Here is a 15,637-nt window from a genome sequence, read left to right as displayed (position 1 = left end):
CTCCCCGCCTCGGAGGAGGAGGGGAGGAAGGAGGAGCCCGGCGGGGCGTGTCGCGCGAGGGAGCGCCGCGCGCCCGGTGCGGCCCCCTAGGAAGTGGATTTGGCCGTTCCGGATCCAACCCCGCTTCCAGGTTTTCTCCCGGCCCGGCCCAGCGTGCTCCCGTCGTCTCCAGCACCCCCCCCGCCGCCCGCCCCCTCCCCCCTAGTGCCGCCTGCTTGGCCAAGTTTGCTGAGTGTCGCCGCGCACGCCGGCCAGTCAGTCAGCAGCAGAGCTGAAAAGGGCACAGCCGTGCGGCCGAGGGCAGAGTGAGCCGAGCGAGTGGAACCGAGCAAGCGGACCAGCGCCGGTCAGTCCGAGCCGCGCGCAGCGAGCGCCCGCCGCCCACACCCTCCGCGGTCCCCGCGGCGCCTGCCACCTATCCCTCCTTCCCCGCGCCCCTGCCTCGCCGGCCCAGCGGGCCAACTTGCCCCGTTCGCTGCCCCGCGGTGCCCCGACGTCACCGGCCCGCGCCTCTGCTCCGCTGGGCCGCACGTCGCCTGCACGCCCTCCTCCTCCTTCTCCCTCGGCCGGGTGCCTGGCACCGGGGACCGTTGCCTGACGCGAGGCCCAGCTTCACTTTTCGCCCCGCGTCTCCTGCTCTCCTCCTTCACTAACTCCAACTCCTTCGCCCTCTCGCTCCACTTGCGAGCCCTCGACTTCGCGCCCCTCGGCCCGCTCCCACAGCGCCGCTTCGCGTCCCATCCGTCCCGTCCTGTCTCAAAGGTGGGAGTCTGTCCACTCCGGCCCGCACCATGGCACGGTTCGGTTTGCCCTTGCTTCTCTGCACCCTGGCCTTGCTCAGCGCCGAACTGCTGGCTGTGGAGCTCAAGTCGAAAAGTTGCTCAGAAGTGCGACGTCTCTACGTATCCAAAGGCTTCAACAAGAATGATGCCCCCCTCCACGAGATCAACGGTAGGTGGGAACCCCCGGGAGGTGGTTTAAGAGATGGGCACCCGGGGAAAGGGGCCGCGGACCATCACCCCTCCCCCCCCCGCCACCCCTCTGCGCTGGACGCAGGTAGCCGAGAGGGAGCAATGGGCAGTAGAGAGAGCGAGCCAGCCCCAGCGCTGGACATTCCTCACGGTCGCGCCCGCCGCGGGCCCCCCCCCCCCCCCACCGAATGTGAGTGGAGGGATGCCGCGGAGTTGTCCGGTGCCACTGTCGTGCACCGCATCCATCTCTCCACCCCGCCACCCCTCGCAGTCTTCCCGGTCCCGGGAAGCCCCAAAGGACTCTGGCCCTCAAGTGCGTGTCACCGGCTCCTTTGCCTTTTCCGGGTTGAACTCCTTACAGGGCTCCCCGCTTTGTTGTGTGGGTGACTAGAGGCCAGGTGGGGGGAACCTTCTAGAGCTTGCCAGATTCTGGGGGTCGAAAAACGTGGAACTTGATGTTTCATTGATGTTCTTTTAGAACCCTCCCACCCCCTTCTGCCGCTGACACTGATTAGGAGTTTTTAGTAGCTGCAACGGCTTTAGAAGTCGCCTTTAAAAAGCAAACGACTCCCCCCACTCTCCACCCCTCCAAACCCTGACTTTTGGAAACTCTCCAGCTTTTCCGGGAGGTATTGGACTAGAAGGGTATTTTTTTCCCCCTTTCTTTTTTCTCACCTCACTTTAAGGGTTAATTGCACATTCAATTACAGACCTTTGAAAGGACTGATTACAGGAAACCTGAATCTCAGTTTGGAGATGGTTATGCAAATGGAGGAGGTTTAGCCAGTGAAAAAGTTCACCGGATTTCTGCGCTGGGGGGTGCGTGGGGTATTGGTGAGAAGCCCTTCTGGGAGCGCTGGGGAGGTGGCGTCCTGGTGGGGGAGGGGGAGATCATGCCTGCCATTCCTCCTTGCAAGGCGGGCTTGGTGCCGGAGCCGTTCCTGGGGGAGGGGGGGCGGCCAACTGTTGCGCTCAGCCCTGTGGGCGGCGCTGGGGCCAGCGACGGTGCAGGTAGCCCATTTACCCCGGGGGTTCAGAAAGAGCCGTACGAACGTGGCGGGCTGGTGGCCAGCGTAAACTAAGGGAGGAATGAGAGATTCGATTCGAGCCCGGGGGCTCAGCCTCCATTCCGAACCTTTCATGGAAGTGAGCAGAGCACGTATTTGCCTCGCTGTGCTGGTCGCCGGGTAGGGCAGACAGGGGGCCAGTAGTCAGCAAAGGAAATACTGTAATTTCAACCAGGCCCTTCCAACGGCTTAGGAAAACTTGGGGGTCATTTTTTGGAAGAGTTATTAATAACGTTGGAGATTAAGTGCAGTCATCAATTACATATAAATTACAAAGGTAATTGAGAGAAGTTGCTGGGCACTTTCGGAGTGTAACCGACATGTGTCTAGAAATAGAACCTAAGATATTGTTGGAGCAGTTTAGGCGCCCACTGTACCTTGGCAGTTATAAAATAACTTGCACACTACTGATTAGAGACTGTATGCCCTTCAGTTGCCCGTCTTTTTGGGAACTCAAGTATGTCTTCACAGCGGCAAGATTTTATTGGTTCTAGGATCTTGAAAAGCCCTCTTTCTTTTCCCTCTTCCGCCCGCCCGCCAGAAAAAGTGAAATGAACCAGCAGCCGCTGAAGCTTTGGGGCTCCACAGGTCAGACCTGGTGTCTTTTGTGTCCTGCACAGTTTGGGTCTGGGCACAGTGGAGATGATTGGCGTGAAGGTTACAGTTGTCATTCCCACATTTTGAAGGGCTAGATGCAGCTATGCACTTAATAGGAATGTGACAAGATTTCATCTTCTGCTCATGCAAACAATATAAGCCTTTCAGATGGACTAGAGGCATTCAGAAAATGGGTTGTGAAATTGCCCTCCCCACTTTCTCCAACTTAGCTCTGTGCAGGCTCCTGCAGTGGTAGGGCACTCCCCCAGCCAGCATCTCAGAGAAAAGGAAGCTTGAAGGGTGCCCAAGGACTCTGTGCTAGGTGTTCCCTTTGATTATCATTCCCCAGAAAACACCTGAGAGATATTTTTGCATAAATGTCTGTCTGGACATTTATCCCCCTGGAAAGATGGGGGAGTTATTAGTGACCAGCAGCAGGAAATGGAAGCTAATGTGCTCACACCCAAAACATTTTATTCTTTTTGTCTTGTCCTTCATTTCCCTCCCAGGGCTGCAGCTTTTATTTCCCCTTTTGAATGACCTACTGGACTGCATTCTCCTGAGGAACAAAGGAAGTGCCTTTTTAGCTTGAATCCTTGGAAGACCACCAAGGACTTTAGCTCATGCAGTGCAATTTCGCACCACTTTCAACAATAACAAAAATGCATGACTGAATGGCTCAAAAATGTGGAGTGTTAGAGGCATTCATTTGAGTCTAGGACACTGTCACAACACAGACAGACCCAAGTAAATACCTTTAGATGACTAGTATAGCAACAGGTGTAATCTTTACCATCACCCTGGCCTCTCCAGATGCTGACATTAGCCTTGTCTTCTTTGGGCTACACTCAGATAATTTTGGTCATTTTAGGGATACAGTCAATATAGTGACTTATATTCAGCCTATGTGTGAATGAATTAATTGCCAGGCACTTTCTCTTGGGCATAGGATATATTTTTTTCAGCACAAAACATCCAGGATTGTTTTCCACACAAAGGGTCAAAACTTCTGGGTGCCTAGTCCATTGACTAAGCCCAAGTTTAAGGTTTTATTCCAAATAGCCTTGTACTTGGGCCTTCTAGACGTTTGAATGGGCTTTAAGAATACTCCATGTTCTGAAAGAGTCTTATATATATATGTGTGTGTGTATATATATATATATATATATATATAAGATCATAATTAGGATAATCTGATGTGCTCTCTCAAGGCTGGCAGGGAATAAGTACATCATGTTGACAGGGCTTCCAACTGAGGTCCTGCTTGACTCAATCCTGTTCAAATAATGGAGAGCCCAAATGACATGATCTGAAAGGTTCTTTAATACAGAGGATATGCTTTTGTTCAGCGTTCAGTGGCCATATATTTTTTGGAGCCCCTACTATGTGCAGCATCCTATGTTTGGCAACATGGAGGCAGCAAGAAGGGCAGCAGGGGCCTCTGCCACCAGTACCTTTCCTGGTAACAGGGAGATAAGCCAGGCACACACATAATTGGAATACAACACTGTGTGTGATAAGTACAATGAACACGATTTGTGGGTTGAAGAGAAGGGAGTGCCCAGGCAGTTCCAAGCGAAAGGGGATTTGGGACTCAGGGGTCCTCAAACTTTTTAAACAGGGGGCCAGTTCACTGTTCCTCAGACCGTTGGAGGGCCGGACTATAGTTTAAAAAAAAAACTATGAACAAATTCCTATGCACACTGCACATATCTTATTTTGAAGTAAAAAAACAAAACGGGAACAAATACAATCACACCGCCTCATGTGGCCCGCAGGCCATAGTTTGAGGACCCCTGCTAGGCTAGGTAATGTTAGTTCACTAGTAAAAGTGAAAATAATGGTAAGCTTAAAAATCAAATCATTTTCATTGTACCTTCCTCAATAAAGACAGGATAAAAGTATATGCAACAACTGGCATTTTATTACTATATTAATCTGATCTTTGCTGAAATCATTTTTTTTTTCAAAAATTTTTTTTTTTTTTTTGCAGTTTTTGGCCGGGGCAGGGTTTGAACCCACCACCTCTGGCATATGGGGCTGGCGCCCTACTCCGTTGAGCCACAGGCGCTGCCCTGCTGAAATCATTTTTTAAGAGTAAGACAGTTGAGGCCGGGTGCAGTGGTCCACACCTGTAATCCTAGCATTCTTGAGAGTCTGAGATGGGTGGATTGATTGAGCTCAGGAGTTCAAGATTCTCCTGAGCCAAGAGGGAGAACCTATCTACTAAAAGCAGAAAATCTAGCTAGGCATTGTGGTGGGCGCCTGTAGTCCCAGCTACTTGGGAGGCTGATGCAAAAGGATTACTTGAGCCCAAGAGTTCGAGGGTTTCCAAATGCTATGACAATAGCACTCTACCCAGAGCAACAAGTGTGATTGAGACTATCTCAAAAAAAAAGGGGAGTGAGGCAGTTGATTAGAAACATTCTTGAGCTTTCCCCTTTCACAGTGATATTGACTGACACTCAGGAGAACTTTGCTTGACCCCTGTACTTTTCAAATGAGAGTTGTGTTTTTGGAGTTTTTGTTTCTTATCCTCACTTCGTGAGCAGTGTACCTGTGAGCTTGCTCACACACACGCACACACAAATGCACGTGCACAGAGGATTCTGGGAATCATATAAACTGTTAGGATTGTATGGAAAAAGTAAGAGAGATAGAGTGTTGGAGAGGTAGCAATACTTTCTGTTCTTTTTTGTTTGTTTTGAGACAGTCTCACTATGTCACCCTTGTTAGAGTGCTGTAGCGTCATAGCTCACAGAAACCTCAAACTCTTAGGCTTAAGTGATTCTCTTGCCTCAGCCTCCCAAGTAGCTGGGACTACAGGTGCCCGCCATAGCACCTGGCTATTTCTTTGTTGCCATTGTCATTGCCGTTTAGCTGGCCCCGGCTGGGTTAGAACCCAACAGCCTGGGTGTATGCAGCCCTGGCCCTACTCACTGAGCTATGGGTGCCTCCACAATATTTTGCTTTCTAATATTGTGTTGATTATATAGGTGTATAAGACACACAGCATGTGTCCCAAGATTGGTATTCCGCCTTCTCCACCTTAAGTAGATGGGTTTGGTTTGCTATGAACTTGTGCTGTGTTCTGTAGGAATCATCAATTTGGCTATGTGTTTCACTTGAGGAGAGGGTCTGCTTGAGCCACAGAGCCAGTCACTATAGAAGAATTGCTCCAGGTAGTTAAAGGAACTGTCTCCTGGACATTTTCAAAAAAGAGCTTAGTAAAATTCTGGCTTATGTGACTCACTCTCTAGTTAGAACATACAAATATAAAATGTTTGTTTCAGCATAACCACTGTTTCCCTTTTTTGTTTAGTTCACACTGAGTTGCATGCAATTTTGGGATTAACTGGAGACTAGACTGAGGAATGATAAAGGAAATTTTTTGTTATCTGTGTAAGGGACACGACATTGGTATTAATCTGAGTCAGCTGGAATTTAGTCTCTGGTTTAGCACTGAGGTTTGTTCCCATTGATACTAAAAAGTGCATTTTGGTCTTATGATAAGAACTAGTAGCTTTTGAGTACTTTGTCTGGGCCTGGCCCTGTTCAAAGGACTTTACATGATTATCTCATTTAAAGTGCACAACAACTATATGATGTCAGAATTATCATCTCCATTTATAGACAAGGAAACTAAAATTCAAAGGGATTAACAAATGTAGTCACAGTCCTACAGGTAGTGAGTGGCAGAGGTGGGATTTGAACCTAGGTGTTTTTTTTCCCCATTCATCATTATGTTTATTCATATGGCTAAACACAGTTCCATTTCTTTTCTTTTCTTTTTTTCTTTTTTTTTTTTTGTAGAGACAGAGTCTCACTTTATGGCCCTCGGTAGAGTGCCATGGCCTCACACAGCTCACAGCTTCTTTTTTTTTTTTTTTTTTTTTTTTTGAGACAGTCTCAAGCTGTCGCCTTGAGTAGAGTGCTGTAGCATCATAGCTCACAGCAACCTCCAACTCTTGGGCTCAAGTGATCCTCTTGCCTAAGCGATTTTTAGTAGAGATGGGGGTCTCCCTTTTTTGCTCAGGCTGGTCTCCAACCCGTGAGCTCAAGGTATCCACCAACCTCGGCCTCTCAGTGTTAGGATTACAAGTGTGAGCCACTGCCCCCGGCCTCTTTTCTTTTCTTTCTTTTTTTTTTTTTTAAATTTTATAATATTAAGGGATGGCCAGGCAGGGTGGCTCATGCCTTTAATCCTAGCACTCTGGGAAGATGGCTTGAGATGAGTTTGAGGCCAGCCTGAGCAATAGCAAGACCCTGTCTCTACTAAAATACAGAAATAAGTTGGGCATTGTGGTGGGCACCTGTAATCCCAGCTATTCAGGAGGCTGAGGCAGGAGGATCACTTGAACCCCGGAGTTTGAGGTTGCTGTGAGCGAGGCTGATGCCACAGCACTCTAGCCTGGGCAAAAGAGTGAGATTCTGTCTCAAAAAAAAAAAAAAAAAACCACAAAATATTAAGGAAGTATAAATGTAGATTTACCATTTGATCCAGTAGTCCCACCACTGGGTATCTACCCAAAGGCAAAAGAGTCATTTTATCAAAAAGACAACTGCATGTGAATATTTATGGAGCACCATTCAGGATTTCGAAGATGTGGACTAGACCTAAGTGGCCATCAATTCATGAGTAGAAAAAGAACACATGGGGGGAGTTGTGAGTAGTACTGTAGAAAGGAATGAGATGATGTCTTTTGCAGCAACTTGGATAAGCCTAGGTTTATCTAACCCAGAGTATAGTTTATGATATGTTCTACACAGTAGGACAAAGAAAATGTCTACTTTCATAAAAGCTATAAGAGGACCTTTGTTAATTAGTTAAGAGACCATCACGACAACACTGTTTTCACACTGTAGTAGAGAGGATCCAATCACATCTTCTGCAAGAGAAATGCCAATCCCAGACACAGACAATATAGTTAACAGTAGAAGGAACATAAAATTGTATTTCCAGGTCAGTGGGGGGTCGGTGAAGGTTTCTGAGGAAGGGAATGTCATCAGGGGAGCTGTCTCAGGAAGATAACTAGTGGCCCTTGAAGTTAAGGGTTTCTGAGGCAAGAGATAAGGCAGGGAGATCTTTTAGGAGGCTGTTTTAAATAGTGCTTAACCGGCCTACCTGCCTCTTGTTCGTTACCCTCCTATTCTATCCTGAACATTGCCAGCTTAATTTCTTCACAACACTGCTTTGATCAGACTAGAGGCTTTGCTTTGAGCTTCAGGGGCTCCAAATATCTCAGATGGTACTTACTTCATTTTGTCACTTCTGAACTCTGCAAAGTTATCTGCCCTCTTCCTCCTGATTCTCTGCTCGACTAAAGACCAAGTCCATGGTCTTTATACATAACTGCCTCATACTACAGTTAACTGTGTGTATAGGCCTATATTTGTCTTCTCTCCTCAAACGTAAGCAACCTGAGAGCAGAGATGGCAATTTTTGGTATTTTCCGTGCCCAGCAGTACCACATGTGGTAGCTCAGTGCAGTATTGGTCAAACAAGTGGGGGGATAACACAGGCAATTCTATCAGATTCTCTGTCAGGACGTTGGGGCTATAATGGGATCATACGGCCTTGATGATAGATTGTCATCCCCCAGGTTTGTTGATTTCCCTGAAATCTTTTAGATATCAACACTTTGAAATACATTTAAAGCAAATCTCCATGATATGTTGGTATAACTTGGAGAGAATTTTTAGGGGGGGAGTACTTGTCTTTTACCACTTAATTAATAATCAAGTGTGGGCGGCGCCTGTGGCTCAAGGAGTAGGGCGCTTGTCCATATGCCAGAGGTGGCAGGTTCAAACCTAGCCCCCGCCAAAAACCAAAAAAAAAAAATAATAATAATCATCATCATCAAGTGTGTATAGGAATTTTATAGAAAGATTCATTCAGCATTTTATTTTTCTTCATGCTTTGAGATATACTTCTTGTTTTCTTTTCTTTTTTTTTTTTTTAGACAGTCTCACTATGTCGCCCTTGGTAGAGTGCTGTGGCATCATAGCTCACAGCAACCTCAAACTCCTGGGCTTAAGTGATTCTCTTGCCTCAGCCTCCCAGTAGCTGGGACTACAGGTGCCTGCCACAATGCCCAGCTATTTTTTTATTGCAGTTAGTCCCTGCCGGGTTCGGACCCACCAGCCTCAGTGTATGTGCTGGTGCCGTAACCATTGTGTTATGGGCACCAAGCCTGTATTCTGTTTTTTTTTTTTTTTTCTTTTTTTGAGACGGAGACACACTCTATTGGCCAGGCTAGAGTGCCAAGGCATCAGCCTACCTCACAGCAACCTCAAACTCCTGGGCTTAAGCGATCCTCCTGCCTCAGCCTTCCAAGTAGCTGTGACTACAAGTGCCTGCCACAACACTTGGCTAATTTTTCTCTTTTTAGTAGAGATGGGGTCTTGCTCTTGCTCAGGCTGGTCTGGAACTCCTGAGCTCAAGCAGTCCACCCGCCTCATCCTCCCAGGATGCTAGGATTACAGGTGTGAGCCCCCATACCTTGGGAGATAATACTTCTTTTTCTTTTCTTTTTTTTTTTTTTGCAGTTTTTGGCCGGGGCTGGGTTTGAACCCACCACCTCCGGTATATGGGGCCAGTGCCCTACTCCTTGAGCCACAGGCACCACTCGGAGATAATACTTGTTTGAAGAATAAACAGTTGAGACTCTTATGATTAGGTAATTTAGAGCAAATTCACAGCAGATTTGCCATATTAGATTCAGAATATAGAGCTTGTTCAATACACATGAGTTACCTTTTAATATACAAACAAAAAATCTTAAGTTTATCATCTTTACCAAGGAGAACATACGCTTACTTAGAGGTATCAGAATATTTTGTGTAAATAAGCAGACACACTAAAATGTGAGCAGGTAAGAACTAGCATTTTCAATTCCACTTGGTTAAACATCTGTTGCTTACTATAGAGAACATGAAAGTGCAGAAAATTCATGAAGCGATTTCATCCTGGAGGTAATTTAAAATATTATATTTAAGTTCTGATGCATTTAATTCAGCAATCTGGTGGGAGAGAAAAATCAAAGCGATCCATCAGCCAGGTATTCAACTTTTGAAAAAGAAACTCTAACAAATGTTAGAAATTAGGGAAAAAATTGAGGAGTTAAAAACTCAATAACCTCCAGGAAGCCTGGAAACTATGTAAAAACATCTTATTGGAAGCCCAGATAAATGTGTGCCAGACATCAAAAAGACCAGCTGCTTGGGGGAAGAAAAAAAGAACCGGCATGACTAACCGGCAAAGTAAAAGAGGCTGCTTTAGGGGAAATGGCATCTTTTACAAAATGGAAAGAGTTTAAGCCAGAAGAAGGAAGTCCACTAGGTATGGCAAGGCAGGTACAAACTAGAAATTAAGTGGGCTGATAGAATTGGAGATGAACCTTGCAAGGGATTTGAAAGAAGGCCCATGTGATGGTGACAGTGGTAAGAGTAGGCTGAGTCCAGCCTATCAGGAGAAGCAATGAATCAATCTCCCATAGTTCTTTGTGAGAAGAGCCTGTGATACAGGGAAACAGACATACATAGTTTAGGTTATCAAAAATTATGCAATGGGTTTCCAAGGCCAAAGAAAATTTAGAAAATACATTTACTACTTTGGGATAGGTGGGGATATTGGGAGAGTAGAAAGAGAAGAGACTGCATTGTCCTATGGATTAAGTTTACTTGGAGAGGGCTTGGTTTCCTGGAATGAGTATTTCCAGCCTAGCTCCCTTTGGTAAGGTTCTGCCCTCTTTGAAAAGATGAGGGTTGAGGGTAGGTTTTAAAGAGTACTAGATTAGATAAGTGGTTCTCAGCCCTGGCAATACATTGAACCACCCGAGAAATTTTTAAAATACACTTAATGCTTGGCTTGGCACCTGTAGCTCAGTGAGTAGGGCACCGGTCACATACACTGAAGCTGGCAGGTTCGAGCCCAGCCCGGGCCTGCTAAACAACAATGACAACTGCAACCAAACAACAGCTGGATGTTGTGGTGGGCGCCTGTAGTCCCAGCTATTCTGGAGGCTGAGATAACAGAATCGCTTAAGCCCAGGAGTTTGAGGTTGTGAGCTGTGATGCCACAGCACTCTACCAAGGGCGACATAGTATAGTGAGACTCGGTCTCCAAAAAAAAAATAAACACTAATGTTTGAGTACTACCCCTGATTAATCAAATCATACTGTGTGGGGGTCAGCCTAGGTCATGGTGCTTTCTAAAAGCTCCCTCGTGATTCTAACGAGCAGCCATGTTTGAGAACCACTGCCCTAAATGATCACCTAAATTATCCAATGAAATTCATTCCAAAGTGTTGTTTCAGATGAGAGCTTTGGTTTAGATTCAGTGCATGCTTGTTTTAATTTTGCCTAACCTGGATTTAAGAGAAAGATCTGTCTAACTTGGGAAAACTAGTTTTAAATCAAAATACAAATATGAACCACAAGCCAGTGATGCTTTGCTGTAGGTAGAGACATAAGACAAGGACATTGAGAGTACTTTGGAGAGAATTAGAAAGAAATCCAGCCTTGCTGTCATTTATTGATTAAGTGTCAGTGTGTTAGGTGATATTTCTTCCCTTTCTCTTTATTGATAACATAAAAAAATCTCTTTATCCCTTACTTTAATGTCCTATTTGTCACGTGTTTATTCTCTTCAAGTATCTTATCAAGAAATAGAAGTACAGTAAATCCCTAGGCTTCTGGCTGGCACTACCATCTAGAACACAGCTGGGAATGTGGAAGTAAGCAGAAAAACTAAATGATGGAAACAGCTGTCATACAGCCCATGCATTCTACTTGGAGAAAAGGCCTGCAGACTTTTCTATCATCAGCCTATATGCAGAGTAGTATCCTAGGTACTGGGGATTCCAGGAGGTGTCAAATAGGAATCTAGCTTTGGAGGAGCTTACATTTAAATTAGGTAGATAGGGTTTATGTGTAAGAAGATAAAATGCTTTGGTTATCTAGTTTCCTAGTCCATGGCTGATTAGAAATATCAAGTGGGACTGGTTGAGGGTGGTGGTGTCACAGGAAGGGATAGTTTTAGAAGCAGGTAAGTCTTGACATCTGGGAGAAGTCAAGAGAGGATGGTATGAAACAGAATGGGGGCAACCAGAAGCTAAATAGTATGCTCAGAACTTGTTTATCTTGGCAGTTGGAGATGGGATGAATGCTCAAAGGCACTTTTGTAACAGTAACCTTTGAGGACACTTGTATATTTCAGGACAGTATTAAATGATTGTGTTGGTTATATTCTGATTTAAAAGTTCAGAAAGTATATTTTAGAAAAAGAGTAGGAAATACTCAGAATATGAAAACTGCTCTTAAAACAAGGAAAAGTTCAGTTTAACTTAACACCTTTTTAGAGGACCCAGTTTCCCAACAGTGCTGGATTCAGTAAGGAGTCATTCTGTGTGTTGCTTTGTCTTTTTATTAAAGGAATAAGCTAAAGGCTGTATTTTATGAATTAAGTGGCTTTTTCACTTTCGAGGTTTTGGTTCATGACTTTGTTCTTCTGAGAAAAAAAAAGGGTTCAACCCTTTTCTTCTGAGCCCTCTAGAACATCCAGGTTAGATTTAGTTCCTAAACTGAATTGCCTGCTGTGTGGTCCCTTTGCAAAACGGATATTCTGACCTGAAGTCAAAAGAAACAAGAGTTGGTTCCCAGTTAAAGGTGACAGGTTTAAATAATTGAATATTGGTTTCCCTTTAAACATTTACCAAACTAAGTAAATGTGTAATCTTAGGAAAAGAAACACTAGAACTTAAGGAAGCTCTTCTTGCCCTAGTATACCTGATCTGAGAGACCGTGTATCCCCAATTCCTGTTGCACTGCATGGCATGTGATAGGAGCTGGAGAAGTGTTATGTGGTTCAAAAACAAGTTCAAGTGTGACTTCTGACTTTTATATTCACTCTAGGAGTAGATATTTCTAGTCATCCCTGTTATGGTCGAATTGTGTCCTCCCCAAAATCCTTTTGAAACCTTAATCCCCGAGGCAATGATATTAGGAGGCGGAGCCTCTGGGATGTGAGCCTTCATGAATGGAATTAGTGGCTTTAGAAAAGAGGCCCCAGAGAGCTGCCTTGCCACTTCTGGCTCGTGAAGTTACTCTGAAAAGATGGCCTTTTATGAGGAGACAGACCCTCACCAGGCACAGAATCTGCCAGCATCTTGGACTTCTCAGCCTTCAGAACTGTGAGCAATAGATTTCTGTATTTATAAGTCACTCAGTCTATGGTATATTGTTACAGCAGCCCAAGCAGACTAACACTATCCTTTTTTTAATTTTTAAGACAGAGTCTCACTTTGTTGTCCTTGGTAGAGTGCCGTGGCGTCATAGCTCATAACAACCTCAAACTCTTGTGGCGTCATAGCTCACAATAACCTCAAACTCTTGAGCTGAAGTGATCCCCTTGCCTCAGCCTCCTGAGAAGCTGGGACTGCAGGTGCCCCCCACAATGCCCAGCTATTTTTAGAGACTGGGTCCTACCTCTGGCTCAGGCTGGTCTCGAACTCTTGAGCTCAGGTGATCCACCTGCCTGGGCCTCCTAGAGTGCTAGGATTACAGGTGTGAGCCACTGCGCCCAGCCTAAGACTATCCCTTTTAAAACGTAATTAATTTTCTTTAAGCTATTTATTTCTAATTCTCTAATGCATTCATTCCTTAGATGCCTAAGTGAGAAAGAGAAAAGGAAAGTATCCTTTTAATTTTTTTCTTAACCTAGAATGCGGTGCTCTTTCTTGGCTTGCTTGGAGGTGGGGAGCCTAGTATTTCATGTGGTTTCTTTTAATTCTGGTAGACAAATGGTTGCTGCTTCTTACGTTGTTTGTTCTAGACATTAGCACAAACTTGGCTGTGCCTGCAGAGGCGCTTTTAGAAAGGAGGCTACCTTTGGCCTCTTTTTCACAGCTTCAGCCTTTCTTTCAGGTGCTCCTTTTCCTCCTCTTCCCCAGGAGGCTTGGGCCAGGCCCGGATCTCTGCTTCCTCCCAGCCATTCTTTTCATGCTAGTCCTTTCTTCCCACAGCTACTTTGTCAGTTGGGCTTTTTGCAAGTCTCTTAAAGCCAGTTTTCTTTCTCATATGTTTAGCTTCTGTCTTGCAGAGCAGGCTGGGAGTGGTTTCTTTTGGACTGTAGAGGTTTCCTTAGTACACCAAACTCTCGATGTCTTCATCCCAGCAAGAATTAAACCACTGGAGCGTTTTTTTTTTTCCTTCAGTTATTGTTTCTATTTCACCACACATTTGTCTCCATTGAGTTTTCAGTCTGGTGTTTGGTTAGAGATGAAAACAAAGCACTGTGTCCTTGCAAACTGCAGTGTAAAGCATGTGGTTAGCAGTTACTACTTGCAATGGTCCAGTCTGAGTGGGAGTATCATTTTTCTTGGCAGTCACTTCACAGAAAGCCCTGTTTTTTTGGTGCCAGAATAAGCAGTCATTACATTCCTTACAATTTATAGTCAAATTATTATCTACTATTGTTAAAATTGCCTTAATTATAGAATATTTCCCCATGCTAAGATTGTAAAAAGCAAAATATAAGACAAATTTTCTCCAGTGTACTTTAGAAACAGTCCTTGAAAATTGCCTCCTCGCCAGGATGTTGGAGGCTGTGGTGAGGATTAGTGCTTTGTGTTTATGGGGAGATTTTTTTTTTTTAAGGGGAGGAGTGAAATTAGTTCATTTTTAACTGAATTTGAACTAATTGCCCTCGATTGGCTGGTTGGGTAATGTTTGGCCTTATAGTTTAGCCCTGGCTTGGAACTAACTTCTTTTCCTCTGCCCTTTCAGGTCTGATTGGCCCGGATACATTCTGGGGAGGGTCTTCTGGTGGGAGGTCGGTGTTGCCATTGTAGAAGATGTGCTTGTATTCTTCAAATTGGAGGGCAAATGATGAAATAGCCTTCCAAAATAAGGGACTGTATCAGTTTACTTGTGATCTGAACAATAATTTAGGTGACTGAATGGGATATGTTCCAGCTTAGTCTTCCATAATATCTACCTTGGGCTCTGCTTTCAAGATGCATCTAGAGGGCTGGGCGCAGTGGCCCATGCCTGTAATAGCTCTCTGGTAGGCGGAGGAGTGTGGATTGTTGGAGCTCAGGAGTTTGAGACCTGAGCAAGAGCAAGACCCCGTCTCTAAAAATAGCCAGGCATTGTGGCAGCACCTTTAGTCCCAGCTATTCAGGAGGCTGAGCCCAAGAGTTTGAGGTTGCTGTGAGCTATGACACCACCATACCCTACTGAGGCCGAGGACAACAGTGAGACTGTCTTCCCCTCCCCCACCCCCCCAAAAAGAAAAAGAAATTGAGAAAAGCCTCATAGGCTAAATGTTCAGGAAAACTATGGTTTGTAACTGATTACTATTCCCCCATGCCACACCCAAGAACAAGGACTTCTTAGAAGTAGTTATCACAAGTGCAACTAAATATTGATTTGAAGAATTACTTAGTCAGTATCTGTTTCTTGGCTGGTCTAAGTGCAGTTATGTTTACAGCTAATTGATTACAACCAGTTACAGATTTTTTTTGTTCCTTCTCCACTCCCACTGATTTGCTTGACTGGACTTAAAAAAAAAAAAATATATATATATATATATAAATAAATATAGGCCAGGCGTGGTGGGAGGCAGAGGTGGGTGGATGGCTTCAGCTCAGGAGTTCAAGACCAGCCTGAGCATGATTGAGACCCGTCTCTAAAAATAGCTGAGTGTTGTGATGGGTGCCTGTAGTCCCAGCTGCTGGGGAGGCTGAGGCAAGAGGATCATTTGAGCCCAAGGATTTAAGGTTACTGTGAGCTATGAAGCCAGGGCACTCTACTGAGGGTGACAAAGTGAGACTCTGTGTCAAAAAAAAAAAAATTGCATCTAGAACCCGTGAACAACTACTGCCATCTCAGTCTTAGCTCCCATCACCTCTTGCCTGGATCATTGCAGTTGACTAGTCTCCCTACTCTAGCATTCTGGCTCTCCCTAGCACATGGCTCTCAGCACAGTAGCTAAGGCAA

General features: G+C 45.2%; 1 protein-coding gene across 1 annotated transcript in view; it reads left to right on the top strand.

The window, feature by feature from the left end:
• The first annotated feature begins 246 nt into the window (after nucleotides 1-246).
• The window catches only part of GPC4 (glypican 4), a 127,685-nt gene continuing 112,294 nt past the window's right edge, over nucleotides 247-15,637 (top strand). The window contains exons 1-2 of the mRNA XM_053580482.1: nucleotides 247-346; nucleotides 763-951. Coding sequence (XP_053436457.1) covers nucleotides 792-951 — 160 coding nt within the window. The 5' untranslated portion in view covers nucleotides 247-346; nucleotides 763-791. The remainder of the gene's footprint in view (nucleotides 347-762; nucleotides 952-15,637) is intronic.

The sequence above is a fragment of the Nycticebus coucang genome, chromosome X (assembly GCF_027406575.1).
Source record: "Nycticebus coucang isolate mNycCou1 chromosome X, mNycCou1.pri, whole genome shotgun sequence".
Lineage (NCBI taxonomy): Eukaryota > Metazoa > Chordata > Mammalia > Primates > Lorisidae > Nycticebus > Nycticebus coucang.
Note: the sequence above shows the minus strand (reverse complement) of the source record. Positions and strands in the feature narration are given on the sequence as shown.